Source organism: Chiloscyllium punctatum, chromosome 1 (assembly GCF_047496795.1).
Source record: "Chiloscyllium punctatum isolate Juve2018m chromosome 1, sChiPun1.3, whole genome shotgun sequence".
NCBI lineage: Eukaryota > Metazoa > Chordata > Chondrichthyes > Orectolobiformes > Hemiscylliidae > Chiloscyllium > Chiloscyllium punctatum.
This window is the reverse complement of record NC_092739.1, coordinates 177873737-177898910: the sequence shown is the minus strand read 5'-3', so window position 1 is coordinate 177898910 and position 25174 is coordinate 177873737. Positions and strand designations below refer to the sequence as shown.

General features: G+C 44.4%; 1 protein-coding gene across 1 annotated transcript in view; it reads right to left on the bottom strand.

Moving 5' to 3' along the window:
- LOC140480825 (disintegrin and metalloproteinase domain-containing protein 12-like) overlaps positions 1-25174 on the bottom strand; it is a 241911-nt gene that overhangs the window by 28331 nt on the left and 188406 nt on the right. Inside the window, exons 13-14 of the mRNA XM_072576274.1 lie at positions 18299-18394; positions 13177-13375 (exon numbers count right to left, since the gene is read on the bottom strand). Of these exons, the coding sequence (XP_072432375.1) occupies positions 13177-13375; positions 18299-18394 (295 nt within the window). The remainder of the gene's footprint in view (positions 1-13176; positions 13376-18298; positions 18395-25174) is intronic.

Here is a 25174-nt window from a genome sequence, read left to right as displayed (position 1 = left end):
TCTGGATTTAGATTTAGATTACTTATAGTATGGTAACAGGCCCTTTGGCCCAACAAGTCCGCACTGACTCGCCGAAACGCAGCCACCCAGAACCATTACCTACATTTACCCCTTCACCTAACACTATGGGCAATTTAGCATGGCCAATTCACCTGACCTGCACATTTTTGGACTGTGGGAGGACACCGGAGCACCCGGAGGAAATCCACGCAGACACGGGGAGAATGTGCAAACTCTACACAGACAGTCGCCTGAGGCGGGAATTGAAGCCGGGTCTCTGGCACTGAAGCAGCAGTGCTAACCACTGTACCACCGTGCCGGATATGTTGGATGAGTGGGCAAGTCAATGGCGGATGCAGTATAATGTGAGGTATTCACTTTGGAAGCAAAAACAAGAAGGCAGATTATGACCTGAATGACTGTAAACTGGGAGAGGGGATTGTGCAGTGGGACCTGGGTGTCCTTGTGCACCAGTTGCTGAAGGTAAGTATGCAGGTGTAGCAGGCTGTAAAGAAGGCAAATGGGATGTTGGACTTCCTTGCGAGAGGTTTCAAGTCCAGGAGCAGAGATGTGTTGTTATAGTTATACAGGGCCTCGGTGAGGCCACACCAAGAATATTGTGTGCAGTTTTACTCTCCTTTTCTGAGCAAGGATGCTCTTGCTGTCGAGGGAGTGTAGTGAAGGTTTACCAGGCTGATTCTGGGGATGGTGGGACTGATGAATGGGGAGAGATTGACTTGATTCGGATTGTTTTCACTCAAGTTCACATAAATGAGGGGAGAGTCTTATAAAAAGTTATAAAATTCCAACAGGACTAGACAGGGTAGATGTAGGGAAGATGTTCCCAATGGTGGGTGTGTCCAGAACCAGGGGGTCACAGTCTGAGGATTCGGGGGGGGGGGGCATTTAGGATGTTGATGAGGAAATAATTTTTCATCCCACAGAGTGGTGAGCCTGTGGGATTCATTACCACAAAGTAGTTGATGTTAAAATATTCAATGTATTCAAGAGTTGACTAGATGAGGCACTTGGGGGCGAGTTGAATCAAAGGTTATGGGGAAATAGCAGGATTCAACTATTGACTTGAACAATCAGCTATGATTGTGATAAATGACTGAGCAGGCTTAAAGGGCTGAATGACTGCCTTCTGCTCCTATCTTCAATGTTTCTAAGTACTAACCCGAAACCATGAGACTTCATGTTGTGCACTCCGAAGGCAACTGCCTCTTGACCATATATCCCAATGCCACCACTAGTGGGCAGGCCATAGCCAAGGATGTGTAATAGTGGCTGGGCCATTGCCTATAAAGTATGATTCCATGTCAGGCTGTGGGCCAACCCTCCCCAGACTTAGGAGGGGTAGAATGAACAACTATAGTGGTCTGTTCATAAGTCATTAACAGTGAGTAAGAAGCTGTCCTTAAATCTATTGGTACATGCTTTCAAACTTGTGTCTTGCCCACTGGAAGAGAGTGGAAGAGAGTATAACTGGGATTGGAAGGGTCTTTGATTATATTGGCTGCTTTCCTGAGGCAGCAGGGAATGTGGGCAGAGTCTCATCTCGATTTGAAATATTAACTTGCATTCTCTCCGTGAATGTTGCATCTCTCTCTCTGATCTCCAGAATTATTTGTTTTTATTGGATGCAAAGCTGGTTTTTGTGATGGCCGTGGCTGCTCACAGCTTTCTATAATTTCTTGCTGTCTTGGATAGCAGTTATCATGCCAAGCTGTGACTTATCCAGAAAGGATGCTTTGTATTGTGCATCTATAAAGATTGGTAAGATTCATTTTGGACATGCTGAAATTTCCTTAGCCTTCTGAAGAAATGGAGGTGTTGGTATGCTTTCTTGACTGGAGCATTGACATGGTGCACCAGGATAGATCATTGGTGATTTTTACTCTTTGGAATAAAGCTCTTGACCATCACCACCTTGGCACCTTTGAAAAAGACAGTGGGTCTGTCCTGCTTTGCACTTCACTCTGTTTCCTGAAGTTGATGACTAGCTTCTGACTTTCAGTGAGATTATGACCGATCTGTGGCCAAATTCCATTTACCTGCCTTTGGCACAGAACAAGCAATCCCTTTGCTTCACAAAATAATTTATTTCAGATTTAAAATTAACTATCATCCCACATCCACTGCCATTTCTAGAAGAGAGTTCCAAACATCAAACAACCTTTACATAGAGAAGTGCTTCCCTATATGACCCTGAATGGTCTGGCACTAATTTTTGGACTATGCTTTAGAACCTCCAACCTGTGAAAATAGTTTTGACTGACACCATAAGAAATAGGAACAGAGGTAAGCAATTGTGCCTCTTGAGCCTGCTGTTCTCTTCAATTGGATCATGACTGATCCAACATTACTCACATCTACTTTCCTGCATTAACACATAACCCTTGATTCACATCCTGCAATAATAGTAATGCAACTTTTGACTTGTTTTTCTGTAGTCTGTGTTTACAGTACATTTGTTTCCTTCCTACAAGTCATTAATATGTATGTCCCAACATTGATTCCTGTGGAATTCCACTGGTCACAGGTTGTCATCCTGAAAAAGAACCCTTTATCCCCACTCTCCGTTTCCTGCCCCTGAGACAATTCTCTGCCCGATACTACCCCAATTAAGATCAGTTCTTTTCTTCTGACTAATATTTGTGAGGTACCTTATTGAATATCTTCTGGAAGTCCAATATAGCACATTTCCTGGTTCCCCACAATCCATTCTGGTTGAGACTTTCTTGAAAACTTCTAATTAGATACAATTTCCTTTTCATGAACCCAAGCTGACTCTGCTTGATTAGAATTTGATTTTCCAAATGTGCTAATACCTTCTGGCTTTGTGTGCGGGAAATCGTGCTTCAGGAATCTGATCGAGATTTTTGAAGGGGTGACCAAGAAAGTAGATGAGGAGACTGCAGTAAGTATTGTTTGCATGGACTTTAGCAAGGACTTTGACAAGGTACCACATGGTAGGTTATGGAGTAAGTTTAAACCTCAAGGGATCCAGGGAGATCTAGCCAATTGGATACAAAATTGGCTTGATGGTAGATGACAGGAGATGATGGGAAAGGGATGTTTTTCAAACTGGAGGCCTGTGACCAGCGGGTGTGCCACAGGGATTACTGCTGAGTCCACTGTTATGCATCACTTTTTTAATGATATGGATGAGAAATTGGGAGGAATGTTGAGTATGTTTGGGGATGACACCCAAGATTGGTCGTACAATGAGCAGTGGAAGAAGTTTATCTGGGAATGCGCTGTGCTCTTGATCAACTGGGCTGAGGAATGGCTGATGAAGTTGAATTTAGATAAATGCAAGGTATTGCAGTTTGGTAAGGCCACCAGGGCAGGAATTACACAGCCAATGGTAGGGCCCTGGGGAGTGTTACAGAAGAAAGAGATCCAGGGTTATGGGTTCAGAGCTGCTTGAAAGTGGAGTCATAATAGACAAGGTGGTGAAGAAGGCTTTCAGCATGCTTGTTTTCATCTGTCAAAACATTGAGTATCGCAGTTGGGACATCTTGTTGTAGCTGAACACTTGGAATGCTGCATGCAGTTCTGGTCGTCCTACTATAGAAAGTAACCTATTAAACTAGAAACAGTCAGAAAATGCTCGCTGAACTGGAAGGTTTAAGGTATAAAGAGAGAATAGATAGGCTGACTTTCAAAAAGTTCTGGAAACATATTAATGAATCGAAACCTGTAACCTATTCTAAAAGATGACCATGATACAGTTGCTGATTGTTGGTAAAACCCATCTCATTTACTCATGTTGTCCAGGGTAGGAAATCTGCCATCCTGACTAAGTCTAGCTTACATTTCCTCCAACAATGTTGACTTTTAATTGCCCTCTGAAATAGCTTAGAATGTTTTTCAACAGAAGTGTCAACTAAGACCACATGGTCACTGCAACTAACAGTGGCAAAAACAACCCCAGTGTAATCTGCAAAGTCCTCCTAACTATTATCTGGGAGCTAGTGTCAAAATTGGAAGAGCTTTGTCACAGATAAACAACAGTCTGTAAGTCAACGTCATAGAATCATACCTATACACAAGGTCCCAGACACCACACTCACCTTCCCTGGATATGTCCTGTCCCATGGTCAGACAGAGGTGGTGGCACAGTGTTATACACTTGGGATGGAGTTGCCCTAGGAGTCCTCAACATTGACTCTGCAACCCATGAAATCTCATAACTTTCGGCCAAGCATATGCAAGGAAACTACTTATTGATTATAGTTCCACCTTCAACACCATAATTTCAAACAAACTCATCTCTGAACTCTGATACTGAGGTCTCATCTCCACTCTCTGAAACTGGATCTTTAACTTCCTGACATATAGACAGGAACCAGTAAGGATAGGCTACAACAACTCCTATACCATAATCACTGGTGTCCTGCAGGTTGCACACTCAGCCCCTCTCTTTACTCCTTGTATACTCACGATGTATGGCCAAATTCCGCCCCAACTCCTTTTACAGGTTTGCTGAATGCCCCAACCTTTTGGTCAGATTTCAAACAAAAATGAGTGCTTGGTAGTCTGGTGTAAAGACAACAAATCTCCATCTCAGCGTTAGCAAAACAAGAGACTTCATTGACTTCAGGAAGCAAGATGGAGGGCATGCCACTGTTGATAGCAGTGGTGCTGATGTGAGGGAAGGTTGAGTGCATCAAGTTCTTCGGAGTGATGATCACCAACAATCTGTTGTGGTCCACCCACATTGACACTATGGTCAAGAAAGTACAACAACAACTCTACTTCCTCTGGAGGCTAAACAAATTCAGCATGTTCACAAACAGTCTTACCAATTTTTATAGATGCACCATCGAAAGCATTATATTCAAATGCATAGAATGTCAAACATAGAACATATAAAAGTACATTACAGAACAGGCCCTTCAGCCCACGATGTTGTGCCGAGGATTAATCCTAATGTAAAATAAAATAACCTAACCTGCGCACCCCTCAATTCACTACTGTCCATGTGCATGTCCAGCAGTTGCTTAAATGTCCCGAATGACTCTGCTTCCACCACGATCGCTGGCAACGCATTCCATGCGCTTACAACTCTCTGCATAAAGAACCTTCCTCTGTCGTCTCCTCTATACCTTTCTCCTCCTATATTAAAACTATGACCTCCGCATGTCAGTCAATCCTGGCCCAGGGAAAATTCTCTGGCTATTGACTCTATCCGTACCTCTCATTTCCTTGTATACCTTGATCAGGTCAGCTTTCTTCCTCCTTCTCTCCAGAGAGAAAAGTCTGAGCTTAGTGAACCTCTCTTCGTAAGACAAGCCCTTCAGTCCAGGCAGCATCCTGGTAAACTTTCATCACACCCTCTCCATACCCTCTTTATCTTTCCTACAGAAGGGCAACCAGAACTGGATACCATATTCCAAATGTGGTCTCACCAGGGTCTTGTAGAGGTGCAGCAAAACCTCGCGACCCTTAAATTCAATCCCCCTGTTAATGAAAGCCAAAACACCATATGTTTTCTTATCAACCCTATCCACTTGGGTGGCAACTTTGAGGGATCTGTGCACTTGAACACCAAGATCCCTCTATTCCTCCACACTGCCAACAATCCTATCTTTAATCCTACATTCAGCATTCAAGTTTGACCTTCCTTGCATTTATCCAGGTTGAACTCCATTTGCCATTTCTCAGCCCAGCCTTTCATTCTATGTATGTCATGTTGCAGCTTGCAATAGTCCTCTACACTATCAACAGCACCTCCAACCTTTGTGTCATCTGCAAATTTACTAACCCACCCCTCAACCTCCTCATCCAAGTCATTTATAAAAACTGCAAAGAACAGAGGCCCAAGAACAGAACCTCCGGGACCCCCCTCAACACTGTTTTCCAGGCAGAATATTTTCCGTCTACAACCACTCTCTGCCTTCTGTCAGCCAACCAATTCTGAATCCAGATAGCCAAATCTCCCTGTATCCCATACCTCCTGACTTTATGAATGAGCCTACCATGGGGAACCTCCTCAAATGCCTTGTTGAAATCCATATACACCACATCCACTGCTCGACCTGTCCTGTCACCTCAAAGAACTCAATAAGATTTGTGAGGCATGACCTGCCCCTCACAAAACGATGCTACCTTTAATCACACTATGCTTTTCCAAATACTATAAATCCTATCCCTCAGGATTGTTTCCAAAACCTTGCTGGCCAAAGAAGTAAGACTGACAGGTCTGTAATTGCCAGGGATTTCCCTATTCCCCTTCTTGGAAAGAGGAACAACATTCACCTCCCTCCAGTCCTCTGGTACAACTCCCATGGAGAGTGAAGAAGCAAAGGTCTTCGCCAGTGGCTTAGCAATGTCCTTTCTCGCTTCCCAGAACAACTTAGGATAAATCTGTTCTGGCCCTGGGGACTTACCAATCTTAATGTTTGCCAAAATTTCCAACACATCAACTTCGTCAATCTTGATCTGGTCAAGCCTGTTTCCCAGCTCCTCAAAGTTCTCATTCACAACAAGGTCCCTTTCCTTCGTGAAAACCGAAACAAAAAACTCATTTAGGGCTTCCCCTATCTGCTCAGACTGCACGCACAGCTTCCCTCCACTATCCCTGACCGGCCCTATCTTCTCCCTGATCATTCTCTTATTCCTCCTTCTCGGGTTCTCCGTAATCCTTCTTGCCAAGCCTTTTTCATTCCCCCCTCCTGGCTCTCCTCAGTCCATTTCTGAGTTCCTTTCTAGTCAGCCTGTAATCCTCTAAAACTGTGCTAGATCCTTGCTTCCTCCACCTGACATAAACTGCCTTCTTCCTTTTGATGAGAAGCTCCTCTGTTCTCATCATCCAAGGTTCCTTAATCTTACCCCTTCTTGCCTGTCTCAGAGGAACAAATTTCTGCATCACTTGCAACAACAGCCCTTAAAAAGTCTCCACAAGTCTGCTGTGGCCTTTCTTTCTGTGGAACAATTGCTCCCAATCTGTACTTCCCAACTCCTGTCTGATATCGTCATAATTTCCTGTTCCCCAGTTAAATATCTTCCCTTGGTATCTGCTCCTTTCCCTCTCCAAGGCTATGGTAAATGTAAGGCATCTGTGGTCGCTGTCATCAAAGTGTTCTCCCACCGCGAGATCTGACACCTGTTCTGGCTTATTGCGAAGCACCAAATTTGAAGCCCTCCCTCCTGCACCAGCCTCGCAGCCACATGTTAAGCTGCATTCGCTGCCTGTTCCTCACCTCACTGTCTCTTAGCATCTGTAGCAAACCTGAGATCACTGCTCGTCTTGCTCTTCAGCTTCCAACCGAGCTCTCTGTAGTCACTTTTCAGATCCTCAGTCCCTTTCCTGGCTATATTATTGGTGCCAATATGTGTTACGACTTCTGGCTGCTCACCTTCTCCCTTCAGAATCCTGTAAACCCGATCGGCGACATCCCAGACCCTGGCACCAGGGAGGCAACATACCTTCCGGGAGTCCTGTTCCTGACCACAAAATCTCCTGTGGCTGCGAGGCTGGTGCAGGAGGGAGGGCTTCAAATACCTAGACCATTGGGATACCTTCTAGGGAAGGTGGGACCTATACAAGAAGGATGGGTTGCACCTGAACTGGAGGGGCACACATGTCCTGGGTGGGAGTTTGGTCGTGTGGTTCGGGAGAGTTTAAACTAGTTTCGCAAAGGGTTGGGAACCAGAGCTACATATCTGAGAGGAGAATAGTTGCAGATGGGGCAGTGATAGGATGTAGTGAATCTATCAGGAAGGTTTTTCATGTGATGAAACAAAGGAATCGGTTAAACTATGTCTGCTTTAACGCAAGGATTGTGAGAAATAAGAGTGATGAACTGAGAGCATGGACCAGTAGTTGTGGCGATAACAGAGACAAGGGTTTCACAGGGTCAGGAATGATTGCTAGATGTTCCAGGGTTTAGAACGTTTAAAAAGAACAGGGAGGATGGAAAAAGAAGAGGGGATGCAGCATGGCTAATCAGAGAATGCACCACAGCTACAGAAACAAAGGTTGCTGAGGAAGGTTTGTCTACTGAGTCAATATGTATGGAATTTAGGAACAGCAAGGGAACAGCCACCTCATTGGGGGCTTTATACAGATCCCCTAATAGCAGTAGGGAGATTGATGAACCCGTAAGCTGGCAGATTTTGGAAAAATGCAGATGTAGCAGGGTTGTTGTTATGGGTGACTTCAACTTTCCCAATATCAACTGGAACCTCCTTAGTGCAGATGGTTTGGATGGAGCCGTTGTTGTCGGTGTGTTCAGGAGGGTTTCCTTACTCAGTATGTTAACAGGCCAACGAGGGGAGAGGCTATTTTGGATTTGGTGCTTCGCAATGAGCCAGAACAGGTGTCAGATCTCGCGGTGGGAGAACACTTTGATGACAGCGACCACAGATGCCTTACATTTACCATAGCCTTGGAGAGGGAAAGGAGCAGATACCAAGGGAAGATATTTAACTGGGGAACAGGAAATTATGTCTAACTATTGAGTCCCCTACCACTAGTGCTTTTCTATTCTTCCCCCCTTCCTTTCTGAGCCTCAGTGTCAGAGACCTGACAACTATGGCTTTTCCCCCGGTAGGCTGTCCCCACCAGCAGTATCCAAAAACGGTATACTTATTGCTGAGGGGAATGGCCACGGGATCCCTGCTCTATCTGTTGGTTCCCTTTCCTCCCCCTCTGTTCGGAGGGGGGGGGTGGGGGGGAGCTTCAGCGGTCAAGGTCATTCAGCCTCTGATTATCGGATGAATATCCTCCAATGCGGACTTCAGGATAAGTACCCATGAGGATGGCCTGAACCAGGATCTTGTGTTCATGTCACACAACACAGTATACACTCACACAGTTATAAGACAGATATCAGATCATTTCTTTATTCAGAATAGTCGGGGTGTGGAATGGCCTCCCTGCAACAGTAGTGGACTCACCAACTTTAAGGGCATTTGAATTAGATTAGATTCCCTACAAGTCCCTTTGGCCCTTCGGCCCTACAAGTCCACACCGACCCTCCAAAGAGCAACCCACCCAGACCCATTCTCCTACATTTACTGACTAATGCACCTCATACTACAGGCAATTTAGCATGGCCACTTCACCTGACCTGTGCATCTTTTGACTGTGGGAGGAAACCAGAGCACCCGGAGGAAACCCACACAGACTCGGGGAGAATGTGCAAACTCCACACAGACAGTTGCCCAAGACGGGAATTGAACCCGCGTCCCTGGTGCTGTGAGGCAGCAGTGCTAACCACTGAGTCACCATGCCACCCTTTAAATGGTCATTGGATAGACATATAGACAAAAATAGAATACTATGGGTTAGATGGGCTTCAAATTGGTTTCACAGGTCGGCACAACATTGAGGGCCGAAGGGCCTGTACTGCGCGGTAATGTTCTTTGTTAGTATAGTCTATTGTCCTGTGATTTTTAACATTGTCGAGAGCGATAGATTGAAATCCACTTGCCATCTTGACTTGGAAATATATCTCCGTTCCTTCAGCATCATTGAGTCAAAGTCCTTGAATTCCCTCCTGAAGGGCATGGTGGTTGTACCTTAGCCAAAAAGACTGCAACAGTTTATGAAGAAACCTTACAACCTTCTCAAGGGTAGTTTGGCAACCAGCACTGAATGCTGGCTCAGCCTTCAATGCCAACTTTCCAATAAATAATAAAATAAATCTTCAGGATTCACAATAAATGCAATGGTATTGAGAGTATTTGAGGAAGTAAAAAACCTTGGAGTGCATGTTGAATGGGGTTAGACAAGTAGAGGTGGTAAAGAAAGCATTTGGTCAGTATTGTAGTATTGTAGTAATATCGGTAAACTTCCACATAGTGATCCCCGACCTAAAGTTCTTGGGTGAGTTTATATTTCTCCATGGAAGATGGCGAAATTTGAATTAAGTTAAATTTGACTGTGGTTAAAAAAAATGCCAGTCTAAAGGAACTATATGTCTATTATGAATTGTCATAAAATTACCTGGATCATGAATTTCTTGAAGGAAAGCAATCTACCACCCTTTCCTGGTCAGACCCACATGTGACTCCAGACCGACAGACATGTAGTTGACTTTTAACTGCCATTTGAAGCAATCTTGAGAGCCAGTCATTTCAAGGGCAGTTAAGAATTTGGCCGCAAATTTTTATCTTTCCAATGAGCCTACATTCCACAGAAGAACAAGACACTGAAAATAATAATGTTTGACTTCATTTGGCGAGGTATTTCCTACAAAAGCAGGGTTGTCATGCTGGGTCGATGTTTACTGTTTTGGCATAGCTGGAATTTTCTGAACAGTTTATCAAATGAATGCATTAATGTGTTTTGGGCCACGAGAGATGGAGCACTCTAAATCCAGTCCTGCTATTCCTGGAGTGATACCAAGCCTTCATTTTTTGAAAAGTATATGCAAATTGCAATTTATTTGACTTTTACATCAAGGTTTATGGCAGGGTTTTTATGAAGCAAGAAGTAATTTGGCAAAGCTACAAATAAACAAACAGAAACCATTGAGATATAACCATGCTAAGTAAAGTTCTAATCGTCTCATAAATGCTCCTTTATACTCACACCGAAAACAAATGGGGAAAATAAATTATTGGCAGATTTGGAAAAGCCAGTGTTGGCCTGAATGGACAAAGTTAAAGATCATACAACACCAGGTTATACTCCAACAGGTTTATTTGGAAGCACTAGCTTTTGAAGTGCTGCTTCTTCATCAGGTGGTTGTGAAGAAGGACCATAAGACACAGAATTTGTAGTCAAAGACTGCAGTGATATGCAAACAAAATGATACATTGAACAAGTCTAGATTGAGTCTTTCATCTTTTAGAATGTATTTGCTGGTCCTGTTTCACAACCACCTGATGAAGAAGTGCTTCGAAAGCGAGTGCTTCCAAATAAACCTGTTGGACTATAACCTTGTGTTGTATGTAAATTAAAAATCACAACACAAGGTTATAATCCAACAGGTTTAATTGGAAGCACTAGCTTTTGGAGCGCTGTTCCTTCATCAGGTGGTTGTGGAGTACACAATTGTAAGACATATTGTGGAGTACACATATTGTGGAGTACACAATTTATAGCAAAAGTTTACAGTGTGATGTAACTGAAATTATACATTGAAAAATACCTTGATTGTTTAAGTCTCTCATCTGTTAGAATGACCATGTTATTTTCACTTCATTCATGTGTAAATCACAAAACTGTTTTTAAAAGTTATATTCTCAGGTTAACTGTGATAGTTGGTAGCTCCCTGTGTTCTGTTGTCTGTGCCATAATGTATAAACTGATTCTAATCTGAAAAATGTAATGTAACTCTGCAAGTATAAATTCACCCCATGAACGTGTGTGTCTGTCTGTCTGGGGTGGGGGGGTTGTAAGTGTCTGTGAGAGAGAGTGTATATGTTTGTGTGAGTGTAAAGGGGTCTAAGTCTGTGAGAGAGTGCATGTGGGAGTGTGTGTGTCTGTAGGAGTGTGTGTGAGTGTCTGTGTGCGTGGCTGTGTGTATGTGTGTGTATGTGTGTGTGTCTGTAGTGCAATGGTGGTCACCTGTAGTGTGACATGAACTGCCCGGCTTTCAGGACAACTCCATACAACCCTGTCATGGTAGGCGCTGCAAGGCATGTCAGAGTGTGGACTTGGGTACCACCATTACGCGTGGGGACACCTCCCACCATGTACGTGGCAGGTACTCATGCGATTTAGCCAACGTTGTCTATCTCAAATGCTGCAGGCAAGGATGCCCTGAGACATGGTACATTGGTGAAACTGAGTAGAGGCTATGGCAATGGATGAATGGGCACTGCACAACAATCAACAGACAGGAGAGTTCCTTCCCAGTTGGAGAACACTTCAGCGATCCAGAACATTCGACCTTGGATCTTCGGGTGACCATCCTCGAAGGCAGACTTCAGGACTGGCAGCAATGAAAAGTGGCCGAGCAGAGGCTGACAGCTAAGTTCCGTACCCATAGGGAGGGCCTCAACCGGGACCTTGGGTACATGTCACACTACAGGTGACCATCAATACACTATAGACACACACACACACTCATATGCGCGCGCGCACACACACACACAGGCACTCCTATACACATGGACACGCGCACAGACACTCACACACACTCCTACAGACACACACACTCACACCCACGCATGCATCCTCTGTCAGACTTAGGCCCCTTTACACTCACACACATATACACTCTCTCTCACAGACACTCACAACCTCCATCCCAGACACACACACACACACACAAAATCACACGCACACATATACGTTTGTGGGGTGAACTTGCACTTGCAGAGTTACATTGTACTTTGCTCAAAAACTGCATGAATCCATGTAAGACTCTGTTAACTCATTCTTTAGATTAGAATCAATCTAAACATTATGGCACAGACAACAGAACATAGGGGGTTAACACCTTCAACATCTTGTCTGGGCTGACACCAATTGTTACAGTTAAGCTGAGAATGTAAGTTTTTAAAAAATCTTGCAATTTACATATGAAAGAATAAAACTAACAAGGTCACTCTAATAGATGAGAAACTTAACAAACAATCAAGGTATTTTTCAATGTATAATTTCAGTTACATGACACTGTAAACATTTGCTATAAATTCTGTGTGTTACAATTGTGTACTCCACAACCACCCTGATGAAGGAGCAGTGCTCCGAAAGCTAGTGCTTCCAATTAAACCTGTTGGACTATAATCTGGTGTTGTGTGATTTTTAACTCTGTACACCCCAGTCCAACACCAGCATCTGCAAACCTTGTGTTGTGTAATTTTTAACTTTATTGACAGAGGTAGAGAAGTTAGTTCGATAGATCATTGCTTCTCAATTCTGATGTTGGGATGACCGTCTTGGTGTTCAGTTATGTTTCTCTGGAAGCTTCCACTAATTTATAAGAAGTACAGAGCAACTAGTTCACTTGGAACATGTTTCATTTGTCAATTCAAAGTCACAGCTTACGACTGCTGCAGGAAAGGTTTCCAAGCTTGAAATAAATTTTATCCGATGCACTAACCCTCCATCAGACTCTGCCAGAAAGTCAGAAGCAAGGATTTAGGAAGTAGGCAGTGTTAAGGCTCAGACATCCATCTAATAAGTCATACATTTGACGAAGCTGATCACAGCAGGTTTTTTGCACTGTAACAGTACAGAATATACTGTTCATCTGTACTCACCAGGTCCCCAAATCTCCTGGCACTGTTTATCTGCAGACTGACAGACACCCCCATAGCAAAATAACTTTCCTCCTTTGCTGCATTTGTGGCCATCTTTCAGGTACACATTTTCAGGACAGTTTGAGGAGACACCTGTGCAGAACTCTGGCAAATCACATTCTTCCTTCAATGGCCTGCAAAGGGTTCCCTCTGGAACAAACTGGAATACAAGCAGCAATTAAAGGTATTTTTGTTTTAATTGCTTGATTTCTGGCAGAAACAGGACTGAGTTGAAATTAAATCTATTCATATTTGGATATTCTGATCAAGAATCATTATGGTACAGAAGGAGGTCATTTGGTGCATTGAGTCATAGTCATAGGGATGTACATCATGGAAACAGACCCTTCAGTCCAAGCAGTCCATGTCGACCAGATATCCCAACCCAATCTAATCCCACCTGCCAGCACCTGGCCCATATCCTTCCAAACTCGTCCTGTTCATATACCCATCCAAATGCCTTTTAAATGTTGTAATTGTACCAGCCTCCACCACTTTCTCTGGCAGCTCATTCCATACACGTACCACCCTCTGTGTGAAAAAGTTGCCCCTTAGGTCTCTTTCATATCTTTTCCCTTCACCCTAAACCTATGCCCTCTAGTTCTGGACTCCCCAACCCCAGGGAAAAGACTTTGCCGATTTACCCTATCCATGCCCCTCATAATTTTGTAAACCTCTATGAGGTCACCCCTCAGCCTCTGATGTTCCAGGGAAAATAGCCCCAGCCTGTTCAACCTCTTCCTATAGCTCAAATCCTCCAACCCTGGCAACATCCTTGTAAATCTTTTCTGAACCCTTTCCAATAGGAAGGAGACCAGAATTGCATGCAATATTCCAACAGTGGTCTAACCAATGTCCTGTACAGCCGCAACATGACCTCCCAACTCCTGTACTCAATACTCTGACCAATAAAGGAAAGCATACCAAACGCCTTCTTCACTATCCTATCTACCTGTGACTTCACTTTTAAGGAGCTATGAACCTGCACTCCAAGGTCTCTTTGTTCAGCAACACTCCCTAGGACCTTACCATTAAGTTTATAAGTCCTGCCAAGATTTGCTTTCCCAAAATGCAGCACCTCGCATTTATCTGAATTAAACTCCATCTGCCACGTCTCAGTCTGTCTTCCACCTTTGAGCCAGTTCTGTATCCAAATGGCGAGTTCTCCCTGTATTCCGTGAGATCTAACCTTGGTAATCAGTCTCCCAAGGGGAACCTTATCGGACGCTTTACTGAAATCCATATGGATCACATCTACTGCTCTGCCCTCCTAAATCTTCTTTGTTACTTCCTCAGAAAACTCAATCAAGTTTGTGAGACAAGATTTCCCACGCACAAAACCATGTTGAGTATCCCTAATCAGTCCTTGCCTTTCCAAATACATGTACATCCTGTCCCTCAGGCTTCCCTCCAACAACTTGCCCACCACTGATGTCAGGCTCACTGGTCTATAGTTCCCTGGCTTGTCCTTACCAACCTTCTTAACAGTATTTATTGTGGAAAAGGACATGGAAGATATAGAATGTTGGGGAAAAGATGGTACCTTGAAAAATGTCCATATTAGAGTGGAGGAAGTACTGGATGTCTCGAAACGCATCAAAGTGGATAAACTCCCAGGATCTGATCAGGTGTACCATAGAACTCTGTGGGAAGCTAGGGAAGTGATTGCTGGGCCTTCTGAGATATTTGTATCATTGATTGTCACAGGTGAGGTGCCAGAAGACTGGAGGTTGGCTGACGTGGTGCCACTGTTTAAGAAGGATGGTAAGCCAGGGAACTATAGACCAGTGAGTCTAACGTTGGGGGTGGGCAAGTTGTTGGAGGGAATCCTGAGGGACAGGATGTACATTTATTTGGAAAGGCAAGGACGGATTAGGGTTAGTCAACATGGCTTTTTGAGTGGGAAATCATATCTCATAAACTTGATTGAGTTTTTTAAGAAGTACCAAAGAGGATTTATGAGGGCAGAGCAGTAGATGTTATCTATATGGACCTGAGTAAAGCATTCGACAAGGTTCCCCATGGGAGACTGGTTAGCAAGGTTAGATCTCACAGAATACAGGAAGAACCCACCATTTTGATACAGAACTGGCTCAAAGGCAGAAGACATAGCGTGGTGGAGGAGGCTTGTTTTTCAGACTGGAGGCCTGTGACAAGTGGAGTGCCACAAGGATCGGTGCTGGGTCCACTACTTTTTGTCATTTATATAAATGATTTGGATGTGAAAATAAGAGGTACAGTTAGTAAGTTTGCAGATGACACCAAAATTGAAGGTGCAGTGCACAGCGAAGACGGTTACCTCAGATTACAATGGGATCAGATGAGCCAATGGGCTGAGAAGAGGCAGAAGGAGTTTAATTTAGATAAACGCGAGGTGCTGCATTGTGGGAAAGCAAATCTTAGCAGGTCTTATACACTTGATGGTAAGCTCCTTGCTGAACAAGGAGACCTTGGAGTGCAGGTCTCTATTGTATGTGCCTCTATCACCACTCTTGGCACAATTTTCCAGACTCCTCCGACTCTCTGTGTTAGAAATTTGCCCCTCACATCTCCTTTGAACTTTCCCCTTCTATCCTTAAGTGCCCCATAATATTAGACATTTCGACTCTGGGATACAGATTTGGACTGTCAACCCTAACTGGGTTTCATCATTTTACATAATTTTATTTAATTCTATCAAGTCTTCCCTCAGGCTCTGCTCCCTCTGAGAAAACAACCTGAGTTTTTCCAACTGTTTCTTATGGCTCATATCCTCTTATCCACACAGCATCCTGGTAAACCTCTTCTACTCTCTCTCCAAAGCCTCTACATCCTTCCTCGAATGTGGCAACCACAATTGAATGCAAATGTCGCCTACCCACGCTCTTAGAAAGCCTCAACATGACAGCCTGACTCTTGTACTCAATGTACCAACCAATAACAAGCATGCTGTATGCCTTCTTTACAACCCTATCTGCTTTTGTGGCCATTTTCCCAGAGCCATGAACTTGAATCCCATGATCTCTCTGTATCACAATATTGTTCTGGGTCCTGCCATTAACTGTATATTTTTATTTAACACTTGATCTTTCAATTGCAACACCTCACACTTTAGATTAGATTCTCTACAGTGTGGAAACAGGCCCTTCGGCCCAACCAGATCACACCAACCATCCGAAGAGTAACTCACCCAGACCCATTTCCCTCTGATCTAACACTATGGGACAATTTAGCATGGCCAATTCACCTGACCTGCACATCTCTGGACTGTGGGAGGAAACCGGAGCACCCGAAGGAAACCCACGCAGATACGGGGAGAATGTGCAAACTCCACACAGCCCAAGGTTGGAATTGAACCTGGGACCCTGGTGCTGTGAGGCAGCAGTGCTAGCCACTGAGCCACTGTGCCCCCCTTGTCCACATTAAACTGCAAATGCCATTTCTCCACCTATATCTGCTATATCTCATTGTATCTTTTGATGACCTTCGAAACTGTCTACAACTCCACTGATCTTTATGTCATCTGCGCACTTACAGATCCACCCATCTATATTATCATCCAAGTTAATCATACATATATCACAAATAGCAGAGGTTCCAGTATGGATCCCTATAAATCACCACTAGTCATTGACCTCCAGCCTGAAAAACACCCTTCCACCACTACCTTCTGCTGTCTATGGGCAAACCAGTTCCGAATCTATGCAGCCAAGTCCAATACATCTGAATCTTCTGGATATGCATACCATTAGGGATAATTCAAAAGCCTTACTCATCCATTTAGGCAACATCCATTGTTCTACCCTCATTGATCACCTTCATCACCTCCTCAAATTTGCTCAAGTTAGTAAGACATGACCTGCCCCGCACAAAGCCATACTGACTATCCATAATTAGGCCATGCATTTCTAAACACATGTAAATCCTATCCTAATGAATTCTCTCCAATAGCTTCCCAGTCACTGATGTGAGATGCACCGATCTGTAATTTCCTGGAGGATACCTATTTACATTCTAGAACATAGGAACAACGTTAACTGTTCACCAGTCGTCTGGGATCTCTCCATTGACTAGTAAGGATCAAAGATCTTGGTTAAGGCTCCAACAATCTTCACCCTTTTCTCTCTTCATAACTTCGGGTAATTATCATTGGGCCCTGGGGACCTATCCACCTTAATACTTTTCAAGAGACCCAACACCACTTCTTTCTTGTTTCAAAATATCTGAGCATATTAGCATGCTCCATACAAATCTCACAGTCCTCCGTATCCTTCTCATGCGTGAATTCAAACACAAAGTCCTGTTGCCGTCAATTGACTCAATGTTTGCCACACTGACCTCTGAAGAGTAGCCCGGCCACCACCACACCCATTCCCCCTACCCTAGTACTTTACATTTACCCCTGACTGATTCACCTAACCCATACATCCCTGAACACCGTGGGCAATTTAGCATGGCCAATTCACCAAACCTGCACATCTTTGGATTGTGGGAGGAAACCAGAGCACCTGGAGGAAACCCACGCAGACACGGGGAGAATGTGAAACTCCACATAGACAGTTGCCCAAAGTCTGTTATATCATTGACAAACTTGAAAGCTTCACTCTGAAATATATTATTACTTCAGAAATTGAGTATTGCTGGCTGGGCCAGCATTTATTTCCTGTTGCTAATTCCCCTGGAGTATTCCATGATGAGCTACTTTTGTGAATGATTGTTGAATTGCAAGCCACTTTCCACAACTCTTTAATTCTGCATTTACGAAACTCAGTCTGAAACTTATTGATTCAATTATTTATTCCATGATTATCAGCATCTCTATCCAAATCTCATCTTTGTGAAGTCCATCTACTTAAATGACGGATTTCATTCTTCAAACCATTTTCATGAATCCTTTCTCAGCTCTGACCAATGACTTCCCGTCTTTCATAAGCTGTGTCAATTAAAATGGTATACAACCCTGGAGCTGAGGCTCAGCAAATTTAATATCACCTCCTTGTCTTGCTCTCTATGCTCCAGTTATTGATGCTTAGAATGTTGAACATTTCTCTGCCCCACTCTGAACCTGTCTAATATTATGTAGAATGACTCAATGAGCTCTTACTTTGCAGTCCTTACAGCACACGCTAGAAACTGCAGAACATTGTGCACCAGTTTTGAATTTACATGTTGAGGGCTCACAACAGGGGTCAGAACATTCCTGAGGACAAAACAAACACAGAAAATACCAGTTATTGCAAAGTATTGAAATGGATTTCTTAAAGCAGTATATTGTTAATGCTGGAAATCGGAAATAAACGTGAAAAGCAGATAACTTGAAAAAAACATTTAACAGATCTGGCAGTATCTGGCGATTTAAAAACAGATTACATGCTTGAGTTTGATATGATTTCTTCAGAGCAAGATTCTTCAGAACTGAATTACTCTGACTCTCTGCTGTTGAGTTAGGAGGTCAGGGGTACAAGTCCCTTCCAGGATTTATCCACAAGTTGGGATTGCACATTGGCTCAGTGCTGCCACACAGCGCCAGGGACCTGGGTTCAATTCCAGCCTTGAGCGACTGTCTGTGGAGTTTGCACATTCTCCCCGTGTCTGCGTGGGTTTCCTCCGGGTGAATGTAGAGTATTAGGGTAGGGCAATGGGTGTGGTGGTGGGTGGGTTGCTCTTCAGAGGGTCACTGTGGACATATTGGATCAAATGGCCTGTTTCCACACATAGGGATTCCATGATTCTATTCTATGATTCACAAATTGTGATTGATTAATGTTTGAGTCAAATACTGATGTATGCTGCAAGTTTCATGCTTTCTTTATTTTTTCATGGGATAACCTCATCACCTCAGGGGATCTCCTATCCACCACCTCCAACCTCATAGACCCACAACCCCGCACCGCCCATTTCTACCTCCTGCCCAAAATCCACAAACCTGACTGCCCCGGCCGACCCATTGTCTCAGCCTGCTCCTGCCCCACCGAACTCATCTCTGCATACCTTGACATGGTCCTGTCCCCCTTAGTCCAAGAACTCCCCACCTATGTTCGGGACACCACCCACGCCCTCCACCTCCTCCATGATTTTCACTTCCCCGGTCCCCAACGCCTTATCTTCACCATGGACATTCAGTCCCTGTACACCTCCATCCCCCCATCACGAAGGACTCAAAGCCCTACGCTTCTTCCTTTCCTGCCGTACCAACCAGTACCCTTCCACTGACACCCTCCTTCGACTGACTAAACTGGTCCTCACCCTGAACAACTTCTCCTTCCAATCCTCCCACTTCCTCCAAACCAAAGGAGTAGCCATGGGCACCCACATGGGCCCCAGCTATGCCTGCCTCTTCGTAGGATATGTGGAACAGTCCATCTTCTGCAGCTACACTGGCACCACCCCCCACCTTTTGCTCCACTACATAGATGACTGTATCGGCGCTGCCTCGTGCTCCCACGAGGAGGTTGAACAGTTCATCCACTTTACCAACACCTTCCACCCTGACCTCAAGTTCACCCGGACCATCTCAGACTCCTCCCTCCCCTTCCTAGAATTTTCCATTTCTATCTCAGGCGACCGAATCAACACGGACATTTACTATAAACCGACCGACTGCCACAGCTACCTAGACTACACTTCCTCCCACCCTGCCCCCTGTAAAAACGCCATCCCATATTCCCAGTTCCTTCGTCTCTGCTGCATTTGCTCCCAGGAGGACCAGTTCCAATACCGTACAACCCAGATGGCCTCCTTCAAAGACTGCAATTTCCCCCCAGACGTGATCGACGATGCCCTCCACCGCATCTCCTCCACTTACCGCTCCTCCGCACTTGAGCCCCGCCCCTCCAACCGCCACCAGGACAGAACCCCACTGGTCCTCACCTACCACCCCACCAACCTCCAGATACAGCGTATCATCCACCGTCATTTCCAAACGGACCCCACCACCAGGGATATATTTCCCTCCCCTCCCCATCAGCGTTCCGAAAAGACCACGCCTTCCGTGACTCCCTCGTCAGGTCCACACCTCCCACCAACCCAACCTCCATTCCCCGCACCTTCCCCTGCAACCGCAAGAAATGCAAAACTTGCGCCCACACCTCCCCCCTTACTTCCGTCCAAGGCCACAAGGGATCCTTCCATATCCGCCACAAATTCACCTGCATCTCCACACACATAATTTATTGCATCCGCTGCACCCGATGTGGCCTCCTCTATATTGGGGAGACAGGCCGCCTTCCGTACTTGCGGAACGTTTCAGAGAACACCTCTGGGACATCCGGACCAACCAACTCAACCACCCCGTGGCTCAACACTTCAGCTCCCCCTCCCACTCCACCAAGGACACACAAGGGATGAACTCAGATTTCTCCAGTTTCCTCATTTCCCCTCCCCCCACCTTGTCTCAGTCAAATCCCTCGAACTCAGCACCGCCTTCCTAACCTGCAAGCGTCTTCCTGACCTCTCTGCCCCCCACCCCCACTCCGGCCTATCACCCTCACCTTAACCTCCTTCCACCTATCGCATTTCCAACGCCCCTCTCCCAAGTCCCTCCTCCCTACCTTTTATCTTAGCCTGCTGGACACACTTTCCTCATTCCTGAAGAAGGGCTCATGCCCGAAACGTCGATTCTCCTGCTCCTTGGATGCTGCCTGACCTGCTGCGCTTTTTCAGCAACACATTTTCAGTTTTGGCCCAGTTCAGGGTCTAGTCATTGGTAACCCTCATGATGTTGTCAGTGGGAGATTCAGCAATGGTGACAACATTGAATGTCAAGAGTCTGTCATTAGACGGTCTCTTATTGGGAATAGTGATTACCTGGCATTTGTATTGAGTTGTGTTCGAGCAAAAAGATGATGCTATTTTCTAGATCTGTAGATTGTGAAGGAGCAAGGATGGCCTTTAGTCGAGTGATGTGCTTTGCCTGTTGGATGTGGGAATTTAGGAAGAGATTCCGTGTCACTTATGATTATGTCTGTGTAAATATCTTTGGTTGCGAATCCTATCAGCTCACGTGGATCGGTTGGAACAGCAGTTCGAAGCAATAAGGAATTTACAGGAGCTGGTGGGTGTGATGCATGGCAGTTTGCAGAAGGGAGAAAAGCCACATCTACAATAAGGTAGATAGGATAACTCCAGGAAAGGAAGAACAGGGAGGCAGGTGGCTATCCCCATCTTAAACAAGTTTGCAGCTTTGGAAAATGTCAGGGGTGATGGACTTTCAGGGGAATGTCGCATGAACAGCCAAGTTTCTGATGCTAAGAATGGCTCTGATGAAAAATGAGGTGTACGTCAGGTTCCAGGTGATTGATTGTGTTCAGGGACTGTCAAGTCACAGGAGCAGACAGTGATTTCTGTAGCTGGCAGCATGAAATCACAATGGTGTGTTGCCTCCCTGGTGCAGGATCAAGGATATCTTGGAGAGAGGGCAGAATATTCTCAAAAGGGAGAGGGACCGGCAGGAGGTCATTGTAACTAATGACTTAGAAAGGGTAAAGGATGAGATTCTGAAGGGAGAATGTAGAATGTTAAGCATAAATTATGACTATTATGAATTAAGGCATGAACTTTAGGCAGGAAGTCCTCGAGAGTGGTAATATCTTGATTACTCCTTGTGCTTCAAGCTAATGAGTGTAGGAATAGGAGGAGAGAGCAGATGAATGCATAGCTGATGGGCTGGTATAAGGGAGAAGCATACCCATTTTTGGACCATCGGAATCTCTTCAGGGGTAGAAGTGACCTGTACAAGAAGGATGGATTGCACCTGGATTGGAAAGGGACTAATATACATGCAGGGAGATTTGCTAGAGTTGCTTGGGAGGATTTAAATGAGTAAGATGAGGAAAGTGATCAATCTGAGACCGGTACCGTTAGGAAATAGAGACAGTAAAAGAGTCAGAGCAGGCAGGAATGAAGCAGAGAACAAGGTAGCTTGATGAATTAAACTGCAAATATTTCAATGCAAGAAGCATAACAGAAAAGGCAGATGAACTCAGGGCATCATTCGGAAAATGGGACAGGGATATCATAACAATTAAGGAGACGAGGGTCAGGGATGGACAGGATTGTTAAGAGAAATTTGTTAAGTTTGTACAGATTGTGGCTGTACTCATGAGGGAAGGTGCAAAATTTGAACTACTCTTGGGAAATAAGGCAGGGCAGATGACTGAGGTGTCAGTGGAGGAACGCTTTGGGACCAGCGACCATAAACTTATTAGTCTTAAAATAATGATGGAAATGGATAGACTGGATCTAAAAGTTGGAAATTCGAAATTGGAAGAAGGCCAATTTTGACTGTTTTAGACAAGAACTGAGGGTTGACTTTATAGAGGTTTACAAAATTATGAGGGGCAAATAGACAAATAGATAAATAGACAAAGTCTTTCCCTGGGGTGGAAGAGTCCAGAAGAAGAGGGCATAGGCTTAGGGTGAGAGAGGAAAGATATAAAAGAGACCTAAGGGGCAATTCTTTCACGCAGAGGGTGGTAAGTGTATGGAATGAGCTGCCAGAGGAAGTGGTGGAGACACATTTAAAAGCATTTGAATGGATAATTGATTAGGAAGGGTTTGGAGGGATATGGACCGGGTATTGGCAGGTGGGACTAGATTGGGTTGGAATATCTGGTCAGCATGGACGGGTTGGACCGAAGGGTCTGTTTCCATACTGTACATCTATGACTTTAAATATTGATGTAGGGAAATCAATCTGGACTCGGGCTCACCAGGTCCCAATAAACTGAACATAAGAATATAAAACCTAAAAGCAGGAAGAGACAGTCCAACCCTTTAAATCTGCTCCACCATTCAACAGAATTATCTCAGCCTCAAATCCATCTTCCTGACCACTCTCCATAATGTTTAAATTTAAGAAAGCAAAAGAACTGCAGATTGAGTCATAGAGATGTACAGCACCGAAACAGACCATTCGGTTCAACGTGTCCATGCCGACCAGATATCCTAACCAAATCTAGTCCTATTTGCCAGCATTTGGCCCACATCCCACTAAACCCTTCCTATTCATATACCCATCCAGATGCCTTTTAAAAGCTGCAATTGTACCATCCTCCACCACTTCCTCTGCCAGCTCATTCCGTAAACGCACTTCCCTCTGCTTGAAAATGTTGCCCCTTCAGTCCCTTTTATATCTTTCCCCTCTCACCTGATGCTGGAAATCAGAAACATAAACAGAAATTGCTGTAAAATCTCAGCAGGCCTGGAAGCCTATGTAGAGAGAAATTAGAGTTAATGTTTTGGTTCCAGTGACCTTTCCTGATGGAAGCCAGGGAAAAACTGCTATTTATACAGAAGATAGGGTGGGGTAGGTGATAAGGAGTAAACAATTGGTGTGGCTAAGGGCAGTGGGAAACCAGCGGATTGGGAAGCTTACAAATGCCAACAGTGGGCAACAAAAAAGAATTTCAAGAGGGAGACGATTAAATATGAAGGTAACCTAGCCAGTAATGTAAAGGATGACTGTAAGAGTTTCTTTAGGTATATAAAGGGCAAAAGAGAGGCAAAAATTAACATTGGACCACTGGAAAATGACGCTGGAGAGAAAGTAATGGGGAACAAGAAAATGGCTGAGAAACTGAATAATTACTTCACGTCAGTCTTCATGAGAGTAAGACGCAGAGTTGAGTATGGTGGCCATCACCAAGAAGAAGGTGGGAGAAAAACTGAATAGCCTGAAGGTGAATATATCAGATGGAGTACACCACAGAGTTCTAAAGGAGATAGCTGAAGAGATAGTGGAAGTATTAGTAATGATCTTTCAGGAATCGCTAGAATCACGGAGGGTCCGAGAGGACTGGAAAATCAGTAATGTGACTCCTCTGTTTAAAAAGGGAGTAAGGGAAAAGAGACAAAATTACAAGCTGATCGGCCTAACCTCAGTTAAGGGTAAAATCGTGGAATTCATTGTGAAGGATGAGATTTCCATATACTTGGAAGTATATGGTAGAATAGAGCAAAGTGAACATGGTTTCATTATGCCTGGCAAATCTGTTGTAATTCTTTGAGGAAATAATGAGCAGGTTAGTGCCAATCAAGGAGAGCCAATGGATGCTATCTGCCGGGATTTCAAGAGTGCCTTTGACAAGGTGCCACAGAGGAGACTGCTGAATAAGATAAGGGCCTATAGTGTCAGAAACAAGATGTTAGAATGGATAGAAGCTTGGCTGTCCATCAGAAAACAGAGAATGGTGATAAAAGGGTCCTTCTCAGGATGGTCGCTGGTGACAAGTGGTGTTCTACAGGGCTCAATGTTGGGCCCATAACTTTTCACTTTATACATTAACAATCTAAAAAAAGGAACAGAGGACATTCTGGCTAAGTTTTTAGATTATACAAAGATGCTAAGATCATTGAGGAGGGAGGAAGCTGCAGAAGAATTTGGACAGGTTAGGAGAGTGGGCAAAGAAGTGACAGACGGAGTGCAATGTGGGAAGATGTATGGTGATGCAGTTTGTTAGGGACAATAGAGGCATGGATTATTTTCAAAATGGGGAGAAAATTCAGGAATCTGAAGTGCAAGTCCAGGATTCTTTCAAGGTAAACTTGCAGGTTGAGTCAGTAGTTAGGAAGGCAAATGCATGATAGCATTTATTTTGAGAGGACTTGAATATAAAAGCAGGAATATACTTCTGAGACTCTCTAAGGCTCTGGTCAGACCACATTTGGAGTATTGTGTGCAGTTTTCAGCCCCTTATCTCAAGAAAGATGTACTGGCACTGGAGCATGTTCAGAGGAGGTTCACAAGAATATTCCCAGGAACAAAAAGCTTAACATCTGAGGAATGTTTGAGGACTCTGGGTCTATACTAAATGGAGTTTAAAAGGATGAGGCGGGATCTTATTGAAACATACAGAATACTGAATGGCCTAGTGTTCTGAAGATGTGGGTATACCTTTAAGAGAATTAAAAGCCGCAGAACTACCGGTCCCAGCACCAAATGTACTCAAAAATGCTAACAATGTGGCACTGGGTCGAACCA